Source organism: Pezoporus wallicus, unplaced genomic scaffold, assembly GCF_028554395.1.
Source record: "Pezoporus wallicus isolate ANWC-B61680 ecotype Strahan unplaced genomic scaffold, APGP_CSIRO_Pwel_v1 contig_8047, whole genome shotgun sequence".
Classification (NCBI taxonomy): domain Eukaryota; kingdom Metazoa; phylum Chordata; class Aves; order Psittaciformes; family Psittacidae; genus Pezoporus; species Pezoporus wallicus.
This window is the reverse complement of record NW_026639548.1, coordinates 2,267,374-2,293,396: the sequence shown is the minus strand read 5'-3', so window position 1 is coordinate 2,293,396 and position 26,023 is coordinate 2,267,374. Positions and strand designations below refer to the sequence as shown.

Here is a 26,023-nt window from a genome sequence, read left to right as displayed (position 1 = left end):
AGCAAGCCAAGGACACACGCCAGTCTTTTCCAGCCTCTGAGAACCTACAGCCATCCTAACACTTCAACACTCACACACTGCTCCTGCCCAATCTGCCTGCCGAGAACCTGTTTCCTTTTTCACTCTATGTTGTCTGGTGTTTTTTCCTACTTGCTCATAGACCATAGGCATTTTGAAGTCACATCTTCAGTGTTTGCAGATTGAAATGAATTTGCCATCAGAAACAAACCTAGGAGGGAGTGCTCTGCACTGGGGAAACAGGTTATTCCCATTAACTGTCTGGCCAGCCTGTGCTCACGACCATGCCCTTCTTCATCCCTCATTTACTGACAGACACATTCAACCTGTTCCATCCAATTTGCTCAGACCTGCACTTAGAGAAACTTTCCTCCCACTGCTTCCAGAGATTCCCAGATTGCCAGGCAAAGGAGCTGAGTGCTCCTCTTTGAGCAAACAGAACACAAATTCCCCATCTCCCAGGTACGCCAAGGCAATAAGCCAATGAACTAGCTGTAGGTCATGCATTTGTTTTCAGGCAGCGTAGAAAAAACAGGAGCAAAGCTTCAATGTCATTTTTATCTTCAATATCATTTTTTATCTCCCTCTGGGAGAACTGTGTCCTAATGAAACATCCACGGAGGGGATGAAAGCTTACTCCAGTTGCTGAATGAGACAGCTGTTCACTTTATGGACGGAAATAACTCAGATTTATGCCCTTCCTCTGGAAGTTTAGGGGTACAGCCTAAGTTAGCAACAACACCCTGGGGTATTTTAGTGAACTGTTTTAATTATTATTGCTGCTATTAATATTCTACCATTAGTCAAGTCTGAAGTACAGTCTCTGCCAGAGAGGTGTGTTTCATGCTACCCTGGAGGCTAGCCCAGTGCTAGGTCATTTTGAAGACAAAATACATAAATGCGGACTAACAGAAGTCTGGGAACGTAGAATAAATAATATATTCATCCCTTGGAGCAAATAAGAAAATAAACTAATTAAGGAACTGTTTGACAACCTGAAGGCATCTCACAGGTAAAATGCAGCTCTGGAGGGCTTCATGTCTAGAAACCGAGAAACAGGGAGCTTTGTGCATAAGCCATGCACAGAGACAAAACCTCCTGTGATTTAAGGCTGCCTAATGCCTCACTGATAAATCCTGTCACACCACCACCCCAAAATTGTGGGTGCACTTCACAGACCAACGGGATTTGGATTTTGCCTCATGTCTGCATGACAACTGTATTCATTTTCTCTGTCAAAGGCAATCACAGAAGGACAGATGTGTATATGCACCGGGTAGCCAGCTCTGCTGTTCTCCACTGAATGGCATCTTGTCATTGCTCGAGTGAACCCTACACAATATATAAGCTACATCATACTTGCCTACATAATTTCCCCAGGGAGCCTGCCTTTCCAACACCTGAGCTAGTTAAATGCTCCATCACAGTTCTGTGAAAAATGAAGTATTCCAGTTGTCTTCCCAGTGCTCCAAAGACCATTCCTCTCAATGCACAGAACCATCAAGAACCACAGACATCAGAAATCTGATTTTACACTACATTTTACACCCAGACCTCCTCCTGCTATATGCAGAGAATGGAGTTTTCACCACCTTGGAGTTCTGAGGCTCAGGAACACATACTGCACGATGCCTGCGTCACAAGGGTTATTTAACTGTGCCTGGACAGCCAAGAAATAGACAACAGCGATCAGCCTCATGCTGGCTTTACAAAGGAGGGAACAAGACACAGGCCTGGAGCTCCTGCTCCTCAGGGCTTGCACCATATTTCAAAGGAAGGCTTCAAGTGGGAACATTCATCTGCTGCAGGATGTCTTGTGGCCAAAAGGATGCAGGCCAAAACTGCTCAATGATTTCTTAAGACAGTCAGTTGGTTTGGCAGAAACTTAGGGAAAAGACTACATGGAAAGCAACTGTCCCTGGACCTCCTTTGGAGCTGCAGCCAGCAAGGTGACCTGGTTTGACTATGGGCTGGTTTTGAGACCACAGCGGAAGGTTTAGGAGCTATACAACAGAAACCAAGAGCTTTTCAGAGAGCTGGAGAAACAGAAAATAGAGGCCCCATACTTCAACATCAGGAAACCATCAAACAACTTAACTGACAGGTGCTGCTTCAGAGAAACAAAACCTTGGAAAGCATCTAGATCAAGCTAGATCCTCCAAGACAGGGAGCTTACATTTGCTAGCCTGTAGCTCTCAGGTGCTTCTGGCTCTGGCCAGTTTTAAGAGTCTCTCACTTTTATTAGCACTAAATTCACTCAAACCAGGAGATATGGGCAAAACAAGCAGGAACTGACACTATGAAAATGAAACACTGCATCAAGTTGGAGTTCACAATTCAGACAGAAGAGTAAATTGTCTGACATCTTGGCCTGTTCATGTTTTTATCACAGAGACACAAACAACAACAACAAAACCTCAATGTTATTTGACCTGAAACCTTGATTTTCTTAGACTACGAAACCTATCTAAATAAAACAGGAACCAAATCTAGCTAATTTATAGGCATTTGGAGAAAACAGGTATCTTGCAGTGTCAGCAGAACTAAATTTGCATGCACATTTGAAGAAAGAAAAGGGGAACATCCCTTCAAACTGCTAGAATTCCTCCAAAGCCATAAGAAGGATGTCAAGTGTAGTGTAACAGAAAGACTTGTAAGGAAACATAAAGGAAAAAGAAATATTGCCCTGCATTCATTGCCTGACTTGTTCTGTTACTTCTTTTTATCCTGTAAATGCAGTATCATGGAGTGTGACATAACATGACAGCTCAGGAATGTACAGGAATACCCTTTTCTCTCTGGACGTGATAGCAGGCAACAAACAGCCACAGGCCCAGGGGAGGGAAGCGAACAAAACTGAAATGCCAACACAGAGCTGCAGACAGCTGTTAAGTCATGGCTGCACCTCAGCAGTGCTTCTGCATTACAGAGCCATATTTCCCTCTGAAAGGACAGCATGCACCATGCGAAGGCAGCACCCCACCACTGCTCTTCTTACGGAGGGAATACTCCTGCTATGAAAATATTGTGGCTCTCTAGAAAACTGCTGCAGTCTCTAAAGCAATTGTGCTTTAGAGTGTAAATGTGCAGGTCACAGGAGACACATTTATCTTATGATGTGTAAGAGAAATGGAGGGATGCAAACCAGCTTTTTGATCACCTTTAATTTTCCCTCCCAGCTGAAAACTGTGCTGCATCCACAGTTTTGCCTCCACAGCTGCAGGCTAGGGACCTTACCCAGGCTGCCCATGCTGGCAGGTCATTCTTCAACATGGACTGCTAATACAGAAATTTCCTCTTGTTTCTGTAAGCCTTGGAACACTTAACAGTTTGGATTGGATTCACTTGAAATCCCATTTAAGCTGTCTGTCCTAGGCTCCCAAGGGAGATACCTCCAGAGGACATCACACATTATACACATCATATGCAATACTACCAAGTCGTCTTCTTCTCCATTGACTATACAGGCAGCCAAGTCAATCACCCTAAATTAGATGTCTCATTTTTAGTCACTGTTCTGCAATCCACCCTAGGTAAACTATTCATGTATTCAAGAGTACGTTCTGGTGCAGACAAATTGCAGGGAATGGCTTCCAGTCTCACTGCATTTAAACACAACATTGCAATCAGTTATTTTTCATGCTCCCTAGTTAATCAAATTCAGCCTTCACTAAATCTACATTTATTAGTGCTGACAGTCATGCAGAACTTGTCTTCAACAATTAATATACACAAAGACACTGCAAAAATGTAACAGGGAAAATCACTGCATTTGAACATAAGGTGGATTTTTGGAAAAGGTTGCTCATTTTCATGATTCTTTTTAATTTAACCTTGCTGCTCCTCCTTTCCCTATCCCACGGGCCAGTGTTAATAACCAAGGTCTATGTTATACACTTTGTGCTATAATTAAAGTCACTACTTAATTAGAAAGCCTAACACTAACCAAAAGGGAATCAATAATCTATCTAATGGGAATTCAGAAAACTTGAATTCAGTATCAGAAATAACTGATCTATTGCCACGCATCCGGCACTGCCACTACGGACACAGCACGGAGTCCAGCTCATGGGGACTCTCTGCTTAGGAGCCATGTCCTCCAAACACCTCTGGTACTGTGTACCCAAACCCTCTGGGGTGACCAACCCCTATGCAGAACAAAGCAGAAAGCAGAGATCTCGTGGTCCTACCACCCGGTCATGCGCTAAGGCAGCTGGCCAAGCAAAATCAGCCTGAAAAACCTGCTGATAATGGCCTCAAAGTCATTGGAAAGTTTCTCAAGAATGTTTCAGCATTACTGGGAATCACAGTCACAATGTTAACCTGTTCCTCCGTCAGTCCCCTCACTGGGGCAATTTCATGTTGCATAATTCATTAAATATTAAAAGACCTGATGGTGACCTGGAGTTCTGGAGACAAAGGCTTGAGCCCGCATTCCAATTAATACATTGGTATCTCTGCAAAGCAAGCAGAGCTCCAGCAGATGTTGGGAGAAGACCTCCAGTATCTCTATACACAAGGTCAAGTCACGACTACAGGTCTCACGGTGACAACGTCAGAGGTACTGGGGTGCTCAGTGCAGGGGCTGGCTGCCAGTGCCAGGGAAGAGAGACTCCCTGTTGTGATTCACAGGGAGTCTCTCTTCCCAGCCAAAGGGTAGGTGATTTTTCCCCTCCCTCGAGGGCTTTACACGGTTCCAGTCTGAGCCCTTTACTGCGAACAGAAAACACTGCCCAACATGCAGTGATAAGCCTTTGGCATACACAGGGATACACAAATAAGCACAGCTGGCCCAGAGGCAGCAATAGGAGCAAATGTAGGTTGCCAGCTGATACCCCAAATGAACTGAGTCAGGACTACAACACTAAACACTGCAGTAGCTGTTCAGAGCCTGGCTTTCCACACAGGAAGCAGCACAAGGGATTTACTCAGACCACACCAGTTCCCTCTGCTCCTGGGCAAGATGAAAAGTCAGCTCAGACGTGGGTACATCTGAAGCTGTGTCACCAGTTGTGCACACAGATAACACTGTGTGCAAAGGGGCCTGTGCTATTTGTAGGGGATTCACAGCCCGAGGAAAATGTCTAGCCTGTGTAACTTGGCAAAGCTGACTGAGATATATCTAGAGTCCCAGAGCACGTGTACACACATGTCCCCGCCGCACTGTTCAAAATCCACATCTGGCCATTGATTTGGGATCTAATTAAAACACTTGAGTTAGTTTCAACTCTTACTTGATTTTTCTCCAATAAACCATCCAATCTGTTGCCCAGAGGTAATGCCGTCTGCCTCGTTTCCTGTTTTCCCTTTTCTCTGCTTCAACTTACATCATATGTGCAACCACAATGGCCAAAATGGGTTCGTCACAATTTAGCATGGGTTTTTTATTCTAGATTTATTGAGAGTGGGTGCAAAAACGTAAGTCAAAAAGTTTCCTCTTGAAAAATAAGCCTAAGTGAATCCAAAACATTGTGCCTGCACTGTCATTGTGAAACACTGTCAAAAGGGAATGCTTCATTTTGACTGATGTTTCCCTTTACTGTGACCTGACTACCAATCTGAAAGTACCGGTAGAATCTTATGATAGAGAATCATTATCTTAAAACAGGAAAGTGCATGTTCCATTGCTCTAAACGTTTAAATAATCATTTTACAGCAGACGTTTCAGCCTAACACAAAACATTTTTAGGCGGGTTCATTTCAGTTGTCATATTCTGCTCATCAGAAATACTGATTCCTGAAAACCGCTGGCTCTGCTCCAGTTCAAACACTCCTCGCAAAGGGGCCCATTACGTCGCACTCTGCTTACCCTGAGAGGAATCCTCAGGGTCTGTTTTAATTTGGAGATTCTTGTGTCATTTTTCTAAGCAGTGCAAACACCCGGTGCCCCCAGAGGATCTGAAAAGTGGGTCACAAGGCAGAGCAAGCCGCAGAGGTAGAGAAAATCAAATAACACCAGGTCTATGCTTCTCCAATCCACTGATCCAAAAGCTGATGCTCTTTGAAAGCCATCTGCCTTCCTGCCCTGCTCCTGCAGGGACATCCAACACAGATGGGCAGAGGAGCTGCCCGCTCCAACAGCTTCGAGCAGGGGTCGTTGTACCAGACCGCTATCCTCCTCTCACAACACAGAGCTTGCAGACACACATTATTTGGCTCGAGAGTGCTGCTGACTGATGGCTTGAGTATCACAGCGAGTTCAGAGTTCCACTGCCAAAAGAAAGGGTTAAAATCGAAGGGGAGCATCCTGTGTTCTCAAAAGGCAGGAGCTCACCGGTCACTGAAGGACAATCTCTTACAGAAGGGCTGTTCTCTAGCTACCGGCCCCATACTAGCTACTGTTATTAAATCCTTGAATGAGCAAATCAGAGGTTATTTACCAAGTCTGCCCTCTTGATAGCACTATTTGATCAATTCCAGAATCCTTTTTGATAGGTAATTAAAAAAAGCTTTTCCTTAGGTATAGACTGGAGTGAACCATTAATTACACTTCAGAGCCCTAGACATGCAATTCCTTCGCTATTGTGAAATGCCTATAGCAAGCAACAAAAATGCTCAGCTCTACAGAAGAACTGAATAAATGAAAGTAATTTCCTTGAGACCTAGACTTCTCTGCCTTTTATGGCTAAAGACTTGAGTTGCCTCGGCATTAATAAGTTTGTTCTTTAGGACTGAATTTTCTCAATACAAACATCCATGACCATAACACAAAGAAATACCTTCTTTGGCTGATAGAGCCAGCAGCCTGAATCCATATATTAGCGTTATTGTTACCACTGAAGTGGCACAATGCACTTGGCATCAAGTTGCACAAAAAAAGATCAGTTAAATTACAGATCCTCACCAAGAGGCGACAATTTCTTGTAAAAGCCAATTTAGCCATTATGGAAGCTCTGGGATCATATTAACTTTTCTCAAAAGTATGCATAATGCATCACAGCAAGTGCTTTCGACAAGTGCATGAGTGCCTATGTGTGGACGTGTCCCGCATGTAAAGAAACTCCAGAAGTTATTTAAGTTGCAAAGTCAAGCGATGGAAAGTTAGAAAATGCCACATTTTACCGCTGTTCCCTTGCAATCCAGCCTGTGCACCAGAACAAACAGGGGAATTGATGTTATTCTGTGAGACGATGCTCATGTTTGAAAGCATCTGGTTAGCTGACACTTCCCAACTTTCCAGGTTACTGCACTGTAAAGCAAACAGCTTTTGAGAGTTTGGGGCCTTCCCCCCATCTCTGGATGAAATTCACAAAGGTTTTGACTTTTTCCTGCATTCTTCATCTTTGGTAAAGTCAAAATGTACTGGCATACAGGGCTGCATCACCTCCGTCTCCAGGCGTCACTGGGAAGGATGGAGCCTGATCCTCTGTTACTGGAGCACAAAGATACCTTCTGCTACAGCTGGCAGCAATGAAGGTTGCTATTCCCCCAAAAGCTGCTGCCAGTCCTGAAGCCTACTGGAGCAATGCAGCCTGTCCCAGTTAAACCTGTTCTCTTTCCCTACTCTCAGTACCCCTAACAAATTAAGCCACCTGAAGACAAAAGACTACGCAGGGCTGTAGGTGGCTGACAATGGGCACTTCTTTTTGAAAGTACGGGGTCTTTATCAAAATCTCACCTGTTTTGCTCCACATCTATATTTAATTATTCAGTTAAACACTCGCCCTTTGACATATTGGTAAGAGAGGCCTGGACACAGCCCAGCAGATTTGACAGCATTCCCATGGGCAGGATTCAAGGCTCTTCTGCATCTACACATACTGGTAGGGATAACTGATACAAACAGATGCGCTTATGCTTTCCTGTACATATATATAAGGGGGATTGGCCACCACTGGATTTATCTCCACTAAGTACTCAGGTTTATGTGATCACAACACACTCATTTTGAATATGGAAGAACATAAATGGAAATTAAACCAGTAATATTTCACCATTAAATAACACTTTTCCCAGAGAATCACAAAATAAGCTCTAGCTTAGCCAAGTGCTTCCACATATAAAATAACCTGTTCCTTACAAGAGAAGGGTCTTCCCTTCCATTGCACAGAGGAAATAGGGTGTGTTAAGCGAGGGCTAGAAAGTCCTGCTAATACTTTACTGCTGGGAGAAGAGGCCAGGACATTAAACATCCTGAGCTCTCTGCAATCTATTTTCCATAATGGTATGGCCCTTGAAAAACTTCAGATATTGCTATTATTTATGTATCTCTGAAATATATTTTTATGCCTCTGATATTGAGAAGAAAAAGCTGAGACATTTATTACACCATGTTAAGACCAAACTATAATTCTGCAATTATAGTGAGAACTGTAATCACAAGCAAGCTAGTTACTGACATTGCTTCTATTTGGCACACAAACAAAACATGCAAAATATCTGCTGTTGTCCCCTATACTTAGTGATTCCTATGTTAAAGAAAAGCCTTCTGAGTGAAAAGGAATATCTGCACTGTCAGCAGGAGGTAGGAAGGCAGAACACAATGCAACTGTTTAGGAAAAGCACCTTGAGAACAGGACTGCCCACCCAGGTTTGCAGGCTTTACTGCAGTGAAAGGACATGGAGGTGACTTCAATTGAGGAGCCTTCATGGTCACGCTGTCTGACATCTCTTTAATGTAACATATTCTTTTGATTTGCTGCATGGGGATGAAAATACCTCCTGAAAAGCAATTAAACTGCTGATTGTTTACTGAAGCAATGCTACTAGATGGAACAAAAGGCTTGCTCTACCAGAATAAGATACTGAACAACAGGAAAATGGAAGTTCAAAGATAAAATGAACTGAAAGATAATATTTCTGATCAAATGTCTTTTAAAAGAAGACTAAGCCTGGAATATTACAAGTTCCATGCAGACTTGAGCATAAATTCTCTTTATCTCTTTAATTCCTACTGCTGCATGCAGACCTGAATGCTTTAAATGGAAGCCAGAACAGGGGAAAAATACGGTTTAATACTTTGGGAATACTTGGAATACTGTGTACAGTCCTGTGTCCTCAATATAAGAAGGACATGGGGCTGTTGGAGCAAGTCCACAGGAGGACATGAGGATGATCAGGGGACTGGAGCACCTCTCGTATGAAGACAGGCTGAGGAAGTTGGGGCTGTTCAGCCTGGAGAAGAGAAGGCTGCGTGGAGACCTCATAGCAGCCTTCCAGTATCTGAAGGGGGCCTATAGGGATGCTGGGGAGGGACTCTTCATTAGAGACTGTAGTGACAGGACAAGGGGTAATGGGTTAAAACTTAAACAGGGGAAGTTTAGATTGGATATAAGGAGGAAATTCTTTCCTGTTAGGGTGGTGAGGCACTGGAATGGGTTGCCCAGGGAAGCTGTGAATGCTCCATCCCTGGCAGTGCTCAAGGCCAGGTTGCAAAGAGCCTTGGGTGACATGGATGTCCCTGCCCATGGCAGGGGGGTTGGAACTGGATGATCTTAAGGTCCTTTCCAACCCTAACAATTCTATGATTCTGTGAATGCAAATCCAGGTAAATGTTTTTATTTACAGACTGGCCATGGAGTTAGACATTAATTCTAACTTCTTAATTTAAAAATGAAAAGTCCTCCCTTTTTAAAAATGAAAAGTTTTGGGAATGGCATGAATGTTAATCACAAGCAGACGGAGAAGGGCTCAGCAATGAGAGCTATTATCAAGAGATGGAGAGATGAGGCCATTGTGCAAGTCAGCATACAAAGTTGGACAAAACAAGTGGATAAAACTCTTCATGTATTAAGAGCTTCCATCTTCTCCAAACTTCCACTCATTTTTCATGGCAAATTCAGTCTGAAGGGTAAGTATCTAGAGACAAGTGCTTCAATTTCAGCATCTAGACCTAACTAGAACCACTTCAAAAATGTCAAAAACGCCACAAGGAAGGCAGGTCTCCCGGTAACTCAGACAGTTAATCATGCAGCACGGCCATATGAGATTCCCAAAATGAGCACGTCAAAAAGCTTATCCGAATGACTCATCAAAGCTTCCAAGTAACACTGTGAAAGAGCATAATCTGAAGTGAAACATCACTGCACTGCAAATGCTGTCATGCTTCTGACAGCCACTGAGCTCGATCCAAGCTCTGTAACCTTTGCTTTTGTACTTCCTAGTGGAGCGCTCTCATTTATCACCTACTTGACCGCAGCAGCTCATAACAGGCTAGGTCAAACCTCACTGGCTCTCATACGCTGATTTTTAAGGGTCTTTGGACCAGATCTGATGCACAAGTCAAGTATTTGCATAACTACAGACTCCATTTTCCCCAGAATAATTCCATGATGGATTTTTATGATCCATCAAGAGAGATGGAGAGATGAGACCACTGCACAAGCCATGACGTGGTATCAAAGCAGATTTCCTCTCTTTGCCACTTCTTTTATCTAGGTTTTCTTTTGTATAGCAAGTGTCTGAGGAAACAAACGCTGAGTCAATACTTCTAAGATGACATGAATATGTAACACAGTTAATGAAATTTGTGGTTAAGCTGAACTTTTGTTTCGCTGCATTTCTTTCTCTTTTTGGCAGCTCTAACTGCCTAAAATCCTAATTCAATTGCAGTCTGCAGCTGTTTTGCTTGGCTAAACTTTTCTTGCCACTTAATAAGATACTTTTTTATTTAACTTTCAGTTCTGCCTAGGAGCCCCAGAGGGTCTTTTAAAACAGAAGATTATTATTAGAAATTAATTAAGTATTCTTTCCAATTCTGCCTCCTGAGAGCAACTAGGCATTGCTGCTGATCTCCTCTGCATTAAGACATTACTGATTGTCATTCATAGGATGACAGCGTGCATGTCTCATCTGGAAGATACATAACTCCATAACTATGAAAGATTTGAAAGGCATTCAATACAAAATATAATAAATCAGCACAAATAATAAACATATAATTGCAGTGTCAAATGTAGCACAGGGATGGGAAGAATATAACACCAGAATAGAAATAAATATGCATTCCAAAGACAAAAAAATATCTTACTGCAATCACAGAACCCCAATTGATTACACTCGGTCCTTGCTTCAGCACATTGTAAACCCTGAGTAAACAATTCTAAGAACATCAAATGCAATTAAAGAAAAGGCTGTTGATGTGTTGGGGCTTTTTAAGTGACCAGGATCTACAAAGTGTTTCTTGGCACATGTTACAAGAAGCACAGACCAAGGCTCCCACCTCTGATGGTGGCCTCAAGCTGACACTACCTGGCTTTTTCTAGGTGAACCAAACCAACAAGCACCAGTGCCCTGACGCAGTTTTTCATCTGAGCCTTTGCATATGCATATTAATGTATTACTCACAGAATGAGCACACTTCATGCTTGAGATGGCAGTTGGTCTGTTTAATTTTCACTAAACTCAGGGGTTTATGTATGACTAACTGCTGTCATTCTCTAACCACGAAGGGATGCGAAGAAAAGAATGCCACCAGAACAACCACCAATCACTCTCAATAACAATGTGGAATTCAACTTACTTTTTTGGTCTGTAGTCAGGGATGGACCTGTCCAGTGATATCCTGTCACTGAGTTGGGCATTGTAACCATATTCTTCATACTTAGTTTCTGATTCATGGCTATCATCTCTCAGGGTAGCAGCCATTCCTCCCTGGCCCAAGCCTCCTGGACCTTCAACTAATCCCATGGGTTTTGCCAGACCTGAATGAAAAAGACAAACAAACCCCAAATTATTAATATAAAGGAAATGGATCTAAGCTCTTCTGTGACAACAGAATGTTGTTAGATAAATGAAATCTGAACTCCCATGAAACTCAGCTCTAAAACCCTCATGGCTGTGTGGAAATCATCCTCACCTTTTCAAACCAGAGTCCATAGCAACACATCTTGTAGCATCAGTGCATAATCAGTAATGAACAAACTATAAAGAATCAATTAGAAGCTTTTAGGATTTCTCCTTTTTCCTGTATAAATCCCTGGAAACAGGAATCTTGATTCCATACATTCCAAAATGCCTAATTATTTGTAAGGTAATTAAGATAAAATTGCTTCATAAGAACTGGAGGCCAGGCCCTCTCCCACTACAGACAATTATAGTTCCATTAATTCACTGAATTTCTTCCACATGTAGAGCTGCCAGTTTAACTCCATATTAAATGTCAGTTCTGGAGTAAGTTTTGGAGCTGAGACATCTGCTCTGTGGCTCTAAGAGTACCTGCAGCTCCTGAAAGGTTCAGGTTTGGTTCCCATGCTGGGAATACAGCTGTGCAACAGGTCACCAGCTGCTGCTGGGCTGGAAACATGGGGGAAATCCAATTTCCCTGTGTGAGTCAACAGATGGGTCATTTGGACTCAGCTGCACAATTGCCCTGTCTGTTCCCACAAAGATACGCTAAAACTATTAGGGAGCTGACACCATCTCTCACTTGGGAATTACTCCAGATTTCCTGTGTCCTTCAGATCTCTGACAAATGAAATCTGTGTATTATACAAGATACTCAGCTCAATACAGATTACAGGATCAGAAAGTCTGGACACAGCTGAGCTAAATCGATTAGCCCCACTTGGTTAGTGCTGAGACATTAGCCAGTCAGTGATGCACTTATAGGTTTCATCAGTGGTATATTACCGGTCAACTCAGAAATACATGTAAAACAAAACTAAACTGACATTAAAAATGCCCACATGATCACATCACCAAGAACCTCTTCCACAGCAACAGGCATTTAACTTGGTGCTGAATTCTCATAAATAAGCTCCTTAAATATCCTGTGTTTAATGTCAAAGCTTTCCTTTCCAAAAGGCTCACTATCAACAAGTCATTATAAGCGAAAAAGAGATTTATAACAGCCTTGGGAATACCATACAGACATGTGCAAATAGCCTCCAAATCATCCCCAGTGCAGAGAGCAATACAATTAGAGTTTGACCTACTCAACATTTTGCTAATTAGAATTTTTTCAGGAGGAAGATGTCATTATTTCAACGAAACAATTAAAGAGATGGACAAAAAACTGTCAACGTTTGCTCGCAGCAAACATGTAAGGCAGTACGAAGGTGGGACTGGCTTCTCCGAGTCACAGTAAGGACAGTTCAGTCCCTCATGAAGGAATGCGTCTTGCACCTCATTGCTAACATTGTCCCCTCACTTGTTACAGCTTCATCATCATCTCTGCCTAATCACAGGATAGAACAGACAGCTGTTCATTAGTGGTCTGAAAGAGTAAAATCAGCATTTTCCGCTGTAGTGCTTATGAGAAAACCCTTTGCTAAGGTTAAGGGCAATGCTACAAATGGTCTGAACATAGAAAGAAGGAGTACCTGCAGCACCTGGGAATCTTGATACTGAATTTCAGACATTGCCTAAAAAATACGTACCTCACACTCCAATCAGTGATTCCAAGTCAGGACAGACTTTGTTTGTGTTTGTGTCTTTGATGTCTTCTTCATGCTCCTCATCATCATGCACTGAAATGCTCAAGTGCCTCAGAGTGAATCACAAGTCTTAGCAGGAAGGGGGAGGGCAGAAGAAATAAAAAAGAACACCCTACAGAAAAACATTCTTGGCGTGGCCAAGCTTTTGAAAAATTCAGACAGCTCCAAGCATTCAAGCATAGCAAGCTGTTGCAAAGAAGGGAAGAGAGGCTCATGCAGCCATGTCCTCATTACAGGTGTCTGTGGGAGGTGAACTCTAGGTCTCACTAGCAAGGGAGATTGAACAGAGGCATGTGGCCCCCAGGCCACACACCCATGAAGGGAAAGCAGGAAGACAAAGTTTCAAAACAGCATCTCCTTTCAAGGCTATTGTATTACCGGGACACAGAGAGAAAAGACCAAAGCACTGAGCTACTGGGATTGATGCTGATGCTTAATCAATAATGAATTTCTTCAAAGCACTAAGTGAAACAAAACACTAGGAAGAAGGAAAGGTGTGCTCAAGGCAAGGGAACGTAGTGTCAGTAAGCAGCTCTCTTCTTCAGGCAGTCGCACTGCCAACCTAGGATCTTCAGTCTTTGATGGCTTATCCCCCAACATTCAGTAATGCAAAACAGAGCCCTCCAGCTGCTTAATGACTACTCTTCCTCCTGGGCCAGCTGTGTTTTCTTCCTCTCCCAAACACGTTTTCTTTCAGTAAGGTATGCAACTATCCCCCAAGACAAGTAGGAAAGTGCTCATGTCCTGTCTCGAGCTCACTAAGCGCAGAACTTCAATACACATTACTATTTCTGGAAATATTTTAGGAAGCTTAATTTTGAAGGAAATCGTAACATTTGTCCCTTTTTTCCCAACTGAGGACAAGAGGCTCTTTGGCACTTTGATGAGCTTTAGTAGTTAATGTTACTTCATTTAGAAGAATTAGAACAGAAGGGCCTGACAGTGTTGCCATCCCTGGCCTGACAATGACTCCTTGCTCAAGTAATGAAAGAAATTACATGTCTGAGAATGTAAATCTCTCCCCACCCAAAAAGAGAACCATGGCAGCCTAAGATCCCTGCACGATACAGTCTTAGACTTAAAAAACACTAATAGCAAGCAGTGAAGCTGCATGCCTCTGCCTTACTTGCCCGGTATACGGCATCTTAGAGGGGGGTTCAGTTTCACAGTGAAGTCAGCAGTTCCCTCAAAAGAAAAAGCACAAACAGGCCTTACTAAAAGGGAGTCAAATTAGGCACTTCAGAATGCAGAAAACTAGACACTTCATAAAGCCTGCGTCCTTGAAAGACTGCAGTGTGGAAACTCATTTGCTGATCATTTGGAATCATCTGGGCTGGGTTCTGATGTTACATCAAAGCAAATCGAAGACAACTTCATTAAAGTTAACTGACCTGCTTTGATGAAAGGGTCTCCAAGATGTGCTGTGCTCATTTGACTTTAAGCAACAACTGAAGTCCAGGAGTTGAAAACTTTATTCTTGATATTATATGCTCTTGCAGTTGATGGAACAAAACACTTGCATATTTATGACACAAGTCACAGGGGAATGAAACTTTCAACCCACAGGAAGCATCAAGCACTTTGCTATTTTTCTCACAGAGAATACAGTATTTTTCTTACAGACTATAATTCTCTCTATAATTCTTACAGAATTAGGTAGGCAGCCTTCTAAACCATGCATAATAATTATTTCATATACGGTTTTTCCTAATCTGATATTCTAGCTCTCCATGCTGCTAATCTGACCTTGTTTTAGGAAAGAGTCATCATGTGTCTATCTCTCAGAAGATATTGCTGTGAAGTTTTCTCCACATTCATTACCCAAATTTTAGCCTAGTCAGACTGACAGTTACAGCAATGCAGTAACACTGACCAATCTAGAAGAGCAATTAAATAAATTGTATCACATTGCTCCATTCCTCCAGAAAAGCACTAAAATGTCTCTAGGATTTTTTAGGAGTGAAAAATATATTTTATATGTGTATGTGTGCTAAATGCAGCAATTACAGGCAATGTTCTTCAATGCATGCTTGGTTAGCTAGACACAATATAACTACGTCTCGTAATTATGTTACCCTCTCTTGGATAACATTTCCATAGCATTTGTCATCTCAAAGGATTACCTGTTGCTGCAGCAAATGTTTCTTCATCAAAGGACTTTGCTCCATGATGACCCAAGTCAAAGTTACAACTTGCTAACCCCCAAATCCACAGTAATCTGCACTGGTTAGACTTTCGTGAAGCAAAGAGAAAAGGGGTGCCAGTTCAGCAGCATCTTCTCATGAAAAGGTTGGTCTTCAGAGATAGGATCAGAAGGCAGGCAATGGGCTACAGTGTCCCCTCAGGTCTGGCTGAAGCAGAAGCTGCTGGTGAACAAGATGCGCCTTCTAGTACATCCTCCAGGCCCTCATCTGAGAGATGCCCAGCAATCTGGGGACCAGAATCATTTCATCAGGGGCCTTCCAGCATGCTGGACATAGGGACAACACCTGGGAGAACATGCAGGAGCAGAACACTCTACAGCAGCTCTACAGCAGGATGCATAGAATGGTTGCCAAAGACAGAATTAGCAAAGAGCAAGTTACTTGTGCTCTAGGGCTTGGGTGTTTTCTGCTCAGCAAAAACCCAGCCAGCCTTCAAGGACAGCTCATTTGCATGGGTCTCACCTACTGGAACAAGAGGGAAGTGGATGCATTTCTGGAAATACTGCTGCTTGGCCGAAAGACAATTGCTACTGATTGTATATGCTGGGTGTTTAGGTCCTACGGTGATGGGGAGCACTATAAAACCTACAAAAGATAAATGGAGAAGAGCTTCTAGTTCAACACCCATCATATACCAGGGGTTTAACCAAGGCAGATCAGATGAGAGCACTTTTCTGCTTTCTCCTTCCTCTAAACCTTACTGCAGGCTTCCAGATCCTCCTCTTATCTCTGATATAGCTCTATCTAGCACCCATTTCACCATTTTTCCATGTGAAGCCATTGTAGGCAGGGTACAGCGGCACTGCTGACAGTGCAACCCTGTGGCTCATGTCAAAGCGAAGGATTGAAATCATGCTGCCAGCTCTGAAATGGTGATGGGCAGAGAGGGACCAGTGGCTATGCCCAGCAAGCTGCTATTTTTACAGCTGTCTTTTCTATCAATTTTTAGACTAAAAAGATCTGCAGCCCATAAGCTGGGATTGGTCATACCCAGTTCACCGCTGCAGATGACAAGGGGGTCACAAATAATTATTGTCTGTCATTCATTTCAAATTTACTGCTCTCACTGCAGAGATTTCTGTGGAAGACAGAAATTGCTGGGAGAATGGAGAGCAGAATGAACTGGCCTTAGTTTCTTAACCAGATTAATTACTCTGCAGGATGCATAATTTTCTAGGAAGAAAAAAGACCTCCTATTTTTCACCATAAACCCTGTCACAATGGGAAAATTGCTGAACAGATTTATGTGAGAAACGATGGCAAAAGCAAGATCAAACTACATCTGCGATGATTTTACTGTCCTTTTTCCTTTTCATTTGCAGCCCAATTACAGGCAGATGTAAGTCAGGTTCAGCCGAGGTTCTCAGATGCAGTTAACCTTCTGACAACTCTAAATAAAAATAAGCAATTGAAAATAATTATACAGCCACGTTCACAACAGCACAGGTCTGTTCTTAGCCTTTTTTTGACCCTCCTGCCGTGTCTGGCAAGATCACTTCCCCTTCAGCAGCTGCAGCTCTGCTCCCACACCTCATCCCTCGTTCATCAGCAGGGATGCTGGGCACCATCACAGCGCCAGTTCCATCCCGAGGGCCGCGAGGTGCCATCAGCGCTGACAGAGCTGCTGCAAACCCTCTGCAATGGCCCCGCTGACCTGTCAAAGGCTTAGGTTGAGAAAGGCTCCAAAGCCAAACTTCTAAGCTTTATCTACACTTAAACCATTTGCACTCCTGAATAACACCACAGAAGGGTTCCAATTCTTAGCACCTTAAAAGGAGGAAATAAAACATTACCTTCTAAAAAACCCTGGCACAGTCACCCAGCAGTTTTACTTGTGACTCCTGAAACGCTTCTTTTAAACAAGAGACATAAAACTCACCAGCAAAACAGTCATTTCCTTCCTTTTCCAGTTCTGATTTCTCAGCTGAAAACATCTCTTGCATACCTTGTAAGGCAATAAAAATCTTCAGATCCTAGTTTAACCAAGGGGAAAAAAATTCAGGGATAACAGCAGCTCTACACAGACTGATACAGGTGTCTTTTAGCATTTCCAGTTACATCTTCTGAAAGAAAATAAAAAGGTTCATAGACTCCAGGGTATGTAACAGAGCTAAAACAAGTCTCGGCTTTTGATTTTTTTCTTTAAGCTGCTTCTATATAAAATCACAGAATGGTTTGGATTGGAAGGGACCTTAAAGAGCATCTATTTCCAACCCCCTGCCACAGGCAGGGACTTACAAAATGGTTGTGTTTGATTTTTTTTCCCCTGTCTACGTGTTTAATGAACATTCAATCTCCACTCTATTTTTGACAACACAGAACAAAGGACAGTGCTTAAACCACCTTCTCTGAAATCTAGTTTGGTTACAGATAAAACCCTTTGGAAACAGGTATTCAGTTTGTTGCACCTAATGAATCAGTCCTAATGCTTCCATCTTGCATTACTGCATTGTGCTAATTCTGTAACTTGTTCTTTTGCAACTAGAAGCTTCAAGTGAAGGCACAGCCTCTCTGACTGGCATCTCTGTAGGCATGGAGTTAAAAACTGGTCTTCATCCTTCAGGAGCTAACAGTACATGTTAGAGCGAAGCGGATGCACAAGAAAAGCAGCTGGTTGGAGGAGGAGGAAAGAGCAGTATGAGCGAGCTGTTCAACACTATCAAAAGGTCTCAGCTCACCAGTTGCCTTACTGTTTATAGCTCCCTTTTAGTGATCCCTAAAAATAACTAAGAGGAACAAGTTTTCCAAGCTAACATGTTTACTTCAGAGAAAGGCTCAGTCACATAAAGGTTGCCTTGCTTCTCATACGCACCCAGGGACGCTCTGACGGGCTGCTCAGTGCAGTACGGTGCCCAGTCTGTGCGTCAGAGGAGGCATCAGGGGGAGGCCCAGCAAGCCCCTGTGGAGCACTGTAACTGCAGCAGAGAGAAAAGATGCCAGGACCTTTGCTGCACCCCACCAGGCAGATGGTTTCACAAAGAAGGGACACACAGAGGCTAAAAAATGGCAGCAGTAACTACTTTTACAAAATGCTTTCACATCTCCACATAAAAACCACCCAGGTTACTTACTACGTTCCAAAAGAAGCAGATCTGGGGCTTGAGGTTCAGTACCAGAAAAAGATGGCCTTCTTAGCAATAAACAAAATCCTTCTACCTTGGACACTTTAGCTGTTGAGATGCTCCAGGACAATGCTGCAACAGTCACTGAATTACTGCAGTGCCTCCCGAACACCACTGAGCTTGGCTCAAAACCTTGAAGTTGGAAGGAATCATTCCCCACACTTGTGGGCAGAAATGATCTGCTGAATGGTTAAGGAACTCTACAGGACTGCACAAGATATGGTGCTGGACTCAGAAATCAAAACCAGCGACAGCCTCAGTTCTTGTCCTGTTGTGGTTGATGTGTGAACGATAAAGTAGCCCCCCTCAGTTTCTAACACAAAAGCTGAAACATCTTTTGTTCAGTGACTCCCTGTGCTGCCAGCAGGAGCCCATGTAGCATCACATAGCATCACATGTAGAACAGAATTTCTCTCTTCTCCATCCTATGATCCTACCCTGAATCTGCCAAAATGCTGAGCAAGTTTCACAGCTTGTACTTCCTTTCCCCCCCCTCTCCCATGCTGTAGCCTTCACTTTTGCCAAAGCATCCCATGCAAAGATCTACCAAACCAGGTATCTGCCTTTCCTTGACTCCCATAAATATTGCACAAGCTATGGTTAGGGAAGACATGACCACAGCTGGAGTGGCTCTCTGAGATCACTGCCTTGGATACTGTAAGACAAATGTTTTGTCCTATAGGCACAGATCTGCTGAATGCATTAGCAGCTCAGTGCACTAAAACTGAACCTGGAAAAGTAAAAGCATTTTATAGTTATAAGTGCCAGGATCAACGATATCCAGAAAAATAAACTTACTGGAAACTACTTCACTATTTGACACTATTTCAGTTAACTCTGCAAACAGCAGTATCCAGCACAAGGAGTCAGTAGTGTCTGGCTCATGATCCAATCTAAATGTTAAACAGAGCCTAGCCCTTGATTTCTGCATATCCCAACTCTCCATATCCCAAATCGGTCTCTCCCACCACAACCCTGCAGTAAGCCTACATAATGTATAAGACTTGCTGCCCAGAGAACAGCTCTGAATTTTGTCTGTATCACAGGTGCTTACTTTCTGAACTAGAAGGAATGCCGTATGTGGATGAGATTTAGTTATAAATACAGAAACATTCACCAAATCGCACTCTACAGGGACACAGCCTCCAACTCTCTGCAAAGAGGAAAGCAACAAACAAAACCCCATCCAATCTAAACGACTCCAGCACTTCAATTTATCTAAAATCCAAAATGCAGTCCTATTTTTTATAGTTGTAATCAAGTTTGCTGCATCCTTGCTTAAAGATTTATGTTCCCTAGAATTCAGTATCAGCCCCGAGTATCTCTGAAGATGTACCAGGGAGAAGACAAACAGTACCCTGAGGCTGATGGTTTGAAAAAGTTAAAAAGTACAATAACTTGTAAAGCTGAAGGTCTTAATGTTCAAGCTTTTGACTCTAGAAACTAGGAGGTGCAGTGGTTTTGTACCTTGACCTCATCTCTAGACCATTCTACCTATTCAAGTGGAAGCCTGTGACAGTATTTCTCAACCTTCACCCAGAGATGACTGACAGTCCCCTAAGACACCTATCTGTGAGCAGACACTGTAATGGTGGTGAAGGAATGCAGTGATTTGGCAGCTCTGCCGGTAGGCGGGCTGTCCCTTTGCTGCCCACAGAAGCTAGACAGGCAATTAGTACAAATTACCTGGAAAGAGGACTAATAGCCAACCCCTTATGTGGTTTGCCCTCTGTTTCTTCCTCCTCTTTAAAATATGGACATTTCCTGCTTGCAAAGGGCACCCTGAGGCATAGCCTATGAATATCTGTCAAGTGCCCAAAGTGAGCTAGATGGAAAGAGTCATGAAAATGCTCTGGGCTGTTACCAGCATCTGGGCTGGAAGCTGACCCTTATTTCATCCTACACACTCTGCCCCTACCATATTGATGTATTAATCCTTAAACCCTTTCTGTTAAGCCCTACCAGGACAGGATTTGGCCAGACCTGTTTTTTCCTTGGTGTTTTCATAGTATGTAGTCTAGATTCAGGACACCATTGTAGCAGATGCTACGCAAGCCCAGAAAGACAGCTGCTAGACCAAAGAGCTTGGTATTGATGCTGAAGACAAGAAACTGATGCAAAACGATAATCAGGGAAGAAGACAACAAGACAACATGGCTCAGTGGGAGAGACAGAGGTTGCAGCGCAACAGTGGCCTGTGGATTTCATCCTTGTTATAACAGCAAGAAAACAAGTTACTTCATAGCCCACTGGAGGATCATCTTTTCTACTCCACTGAACAGATTTTATCCCAGTGTGCCCCCCATACACAGATGGCTTCTTGGGAATGAAGAGGATTCCTAAGGAAAGGTAACCTAGGGCCAGGATTTATAGTCCTCTCCAAAATAATGTGATCAATGTTTTCCTTCTGTAGAAAAGCTTGTGATAAAAGCTCCCTACTCATTTAGATTATTTTGAGATGATGAAAGATGGCAGTTCTGATATATGTAAGGCAAATTTCCCACCGAGAAGGTTCAGCTCAACTCCTTTTACGTCTACAGAGAGAAGATGACCATGGAGATCTCTGCTAAAGCTGCTCCATGCCAAATGCAAGATTCCTGATGTATGACTTAAAACTTTGAGGAAGAGGAAAGGACTGTGTGAGGAAATGCAAAGAAAACTGTGTAATGGAGGGCCAGATGCAGGAGACAGGTGTAGCAGGAAAAACTGTTAGCTCATCTTGGCACATTGTGGAGGAGGACCAAGTCCATCAGTGCATACAACAGGTCTGCTGGGGGAAAAAAGGAACGCATGCCCTTGCAAAGCCACCTTCTCTCCCTGACCCGCTGCTCAAATGTGCAGAGCACAGACCACTGCCGGCTGCACCAGCCCCTTTACAGGCCCCATTCCTTGTTCATTGGCTTCGCAGAAACAGAAGCATTGTGTAGGCTACTCCCTCTCCAGACACAAAATTCGTTAGTGCTTTTTAATTGGAAGAAATACTGCATTTTTATGTACAGATATCTAATATCAAAAGTAATTGCTTTTATAGAATACTCATTTGGAACTGGTTTCCCCTTGAGATGAGGAAATATATTCTAATTACAACAGATAATTCAAGAGGAGCTGAACAGATTGACGACTGGAAGGGCCAAGAAATAGGAGCTACACAGACCACTGGAGATGAAGATAAAAGATCCTTTGTGAGGCAGGACACTGAGCCCAAGCCTACAAACAGTAAGAGAGATGCCAGAGTTTTGTCAGAGGCTTGATAGAAACAAAGATCAAGGAGCCCCACTCTTTAGGGAGAAGCAAGGACATCTATGTGATGTGTTTTTAAACTTAAAATTTTGAGTGACAAAAAGAAAAGCCTACCCCATACGCATAATTGTAAATGATACATATGTGATTCTGATTTTATTTTTCATTTTAATGATCAAAAATATCATTTGCAGAGGAAGATCAGTTTTATTTTCTTAAAATAAATAACAGATGTCAAGATCCTTCTAGAAGTTTCAAAATCCCAGATGACTTGTGGTTTGTGCTGGTGAAACACATAAAAAGGGTTTTTCTTTTGAGGGCACTGGAGGAAAGCCAGAAAACTCCTCAGGTGATGGCATAAATCTGGAGTTGGGAGAGGGGAAGCTGAAATGTTGGTGTTGCAGCCCGCTGATATTAAAAGGAGACAAAATCCAAGTGTCATCAGTTTGGTATCTGGCCCCTGGCAGTTGCCGGTACCCGAGGCTTCAGAGGAAATGAAACACAGATCATAAAGCCCTTGGCCAATTAAACTCTGCACAGTCCCTAGAAGCAAAGTTCCCTTCTGAACCCCACAGGCAGATAACTAAAGCCCCAAAGCTTACTATTAGATTACGCTCATTATGTTAACTCAGATAGGTGGAAACAGGGCTTAAAACCACCCAGCGCCCTTTAAAAGCCCAGCCAGTATTGGATTCAGCAGCCTCCTGCAGCAATGAATTTGCTGGTACTGCCACAGTGTCACTGACTCACATGAAATGGATCACCTGTATCAATATATTAGATTTTCTTTAATTTTTCTGGGGAAACAGAGTGATCATTAAAACAACAACAGAGCCATTCTAGTGATAGGGAAAGGAGCTTTTTGAAAAGCTCCAAGGTGCAAGAACTGAAACTCTGTTTAATTTGATTCAGGAACAGGCTGCTTCAAACCAAGCTAAAGGGTTTTCATAAATGAGGAAAAGATCTTTTGGAAAACAAGGTGTTTGCTTGTGTGGATCAAAGGTAGGGAAGGGAAACAGTGAACTGCTGCAGGAAGAGAATTCTGACCCAAGGGCTGAAGGACACAGCCCAAAGCTGGAAAGATGCGACTGGATGCAACGACATTCCCATGCACCACCAGAGCTGAAGACACTTCTTCAATCATTACAACAGAAACCTTTGGTTTATGCTGCAGTTCTGGATGAAAAATCCCTACTGGCCTGTTCTCAGACCAGCTCAACTGCAGCAGTAAACCCCACAGGACAGGATTAGGTTCCATATAGAAAAATCAACTTTAAACACAAGGAATCTAAAACCACCACACCTATCTAACTTCAGGTCCTATACAGGCTTGTACTACTCTAGACTCTATTCTGCTGATACTAAAGTCTAAACTAACTCAAGGCTGTATGGCACCCCACATTGCCAAGCCTGCCAAAGCACTTCCTTTCAGGCCAGGTTTCAGTCAGGCACCTTGGGACTCTGCTCTGTCTCAGAGAGATTGTGTCCAAGACTAATCAAGACTCTCCTCTCCCCACTCAAAGGTGTTCTGTAGCTCTTGACAAGGGGCAGACAAGCTCATCTCCTGCAGCATCATTTTGTAATCATGCTCCACGTTATTTGCAGATGTTCATACGCCTCCCTGCTCATTTACCTAAACAGCCTGCTATTAAACTAACATAATCACATAGACAGCTTTCCCAATAACAAAGCTGCACACAACACTTGCTTTTGGAATGACTGGAAAGCTCATGGCTGTTCAACCCATTTTACGCAGCAGAGGACAACAGTATTAAACTCAGATGTAGTAACTGCTGGAACTCACAATCACATCATGATTCAAAGCAGGATGTCAATTTTGGTTCACCAAGTCCACCTCTGGCAATGCAACAACAAAGAGAACGTAACACCTACAGACCTGCTGGCTATGGCCACTGTTGTCCCTTCCATGCTCCAAGAGTCCAGTGTCTCTGTTGGCCACAAGAGAATCAAATGATTTGAAGAAGTCCCTAGTTTTGCCAGAGCAGTGCTGTTTCTCTACCTACTGCTTCTCAATCTTATCACCAGGCGTTTCTCCTCGAGAACAGATGGCAGAAGAGATCAGCTGCCATTGAGGACATAAGATCTCAGATACTTCCATCGGCTCATTTTAAGGGCCCACACCTGAAAAACTTGGATATTGGTTTTGACAGGAGACAGAAAGTGACTCAATTCCTCTGTTCTTCTTTCAGTGTGATACTGTAGTCTTTTTAAAGCTGGCATACTTTACTTTTGCATCATTACATGGCAACACTGATGGCTGGCTTCAAAATACACTAATTCCTGTCAGATTGTCTATTTTACATCTGTAGATACATGATATTTTTCTTGAACTGTGTTTGTGTGCATCTTTTTCAGGCACATCTTTGACACCTCTCGGCAAGTTTGGCTTGGAAATTTGATTTGAGATAGAACTTACATCTCTGCTTTTCCATTGCCTTCTTCCCTTGTCTTTATCTTCATATCTCATGTCAACATGCACTACAGCTATGCCTTGCCTGTCAATGCCAGGCTGCAGTGCCTCCTTCCACTAACCTCTTATTATATGTATGATTTAATTTTCTACCAGCAAGACAAGTCAGTTCAAAACCAAACAAAGAACACGCTTCAAACAGCAAAAACACAGACCAGAATCAAGCTCAGAATCAAAATGCTTATAAATCAACAATTTATGGCAGTTTTGAAGCTATAACAGATAAGGGAAGTTACTGTGCTGAGTCCTCCTAATTGGTGAGATAAGTTGGCAGCCACATCTATAGCAGAATCCGTTAGAGGATGTGCCACAAATAAGGTCTGATTCTTGCTCACAGAGAAGTAGAAAGAGTACACATGGTGCTGAGAATAGTAGCTGGTTTTGAAGTTCCTTGCTATTGTTTAATGAAATGCTGAGCCTGGATTTGCTTTTGGCTCTTGAGAGGAAAGTGTTGGCTCTAGAAAAGAAAACCTATTCAGAAATGAAAGACACAATGTTGCATAGATAGCTCATAAAATACAATTAATCAGGGATTTATCAGGGAAAAATAAAAAGAATTAGGTATCATATTCTCCGGAGAAAGTAAATCAAAGGATGAGACAGTTTTGCAAAAGAAAGGAGAAACGAAGATAAACAGCAATTGTCAATAAATTTGAGAAAATAAAGATGTAATGTTAGGGAAAAAATATTGGCACAATGTTTTATTTAAAAGCGGTAATAAAAACATTGCTTGCTTTGATTTCTGCCTGTTCTAGTTTATTGTTGATATAAAGATAAATTGACTCAGACTTCCAGGGGCGGGAAAGCTACGTTTCACTGTTACAGGCACTTTAAACCCCCACACTGCTATAATACCTGATTCATTATTAACAAGATTGGCTTCATTGCATGTTGGTATTTTTACGAATTGACTGTGACCTATGGGTACTTTAGGCCCTGACAAACTCACTGCAAGACACAGTGACACCGTTTGACAATGGCAGGGTGCATTTGGTAACAACACGTTACTTTGATCCACCTACACAGCCTCTTTAGAGCTATCACATACAGCACATCACATACAAAGATAATGGCCAAGTTTTTGATTGTGGATCAGACTTCTCCAATTTACCTTCCTAATACCACTGACTACCACAGTGCTTAGCTGGTTTCCACCAAGGCAATGTAAAAAGAAATTCAAGTTTTTCCAATTTTTTTTTCAAGCATTCCTTTACTTTATGCAGAAATTAAATAAAAGAATGAATGCTTCTGTCCCCTGCTGCGCCTCAGGTTCGTACTTACGACTACATTATGAGATGCTAAATTATAGAGCAGAGAGAAATGAAGACAGTGATAGAAGGTGTCTTTATACAGGAGAAGAAGATCCTTCAGTGAAGAGACAGGTACAAATCAGAATCTGCATTTCAGAAAACTGAGGTCTGACTTTACAGTTTGGACTCATCACTCCTCAAGGACATAAAGCAGACGTGCAATCCAGTCACACTTAAGCTACAGGTCAGGCTTACGTTTCCTATAATCAGATAGAGCTTTCCAGCACCAAATGGTCTCAGAGGAAGCCCACTGTGCCATGAG

The 26,023-nt window shown here is 42.7% G+C and overlaps 1 protein-coding gene across 5 annotated transcripts in view; it reads right to left on the bottom strand.

Moving 5' to 3' along the window:
* The window catches only part of GALNT9 (polypeptide N-acetylgalactosaminyltransferase 9), a 225,748-nt gene that overhangs the window by 97,299 nt on the left and 102,426 nt on the right, over window positions 1–26,023 (bottom strand). For 4 of the 5 annotated variants that reach the window (XM_057414838.1, XM_057414840.1, XM_057414839.1 and 1 more), the window contains one exon: window positions 11,480–11,660. The exons of the other annotated variant lie outside the window; for it this stretch is intronic. In XM_057414838.1, the coding sequence (XP_057270821.1) occupies window positions 11,480–11,660 (181 nt within the window). The remainder of the gene's footprint in view (window positions 1–11,479; window positions 11,661–26,023) is intronic. 5 annotated transcript variants of the gene reach the window in all.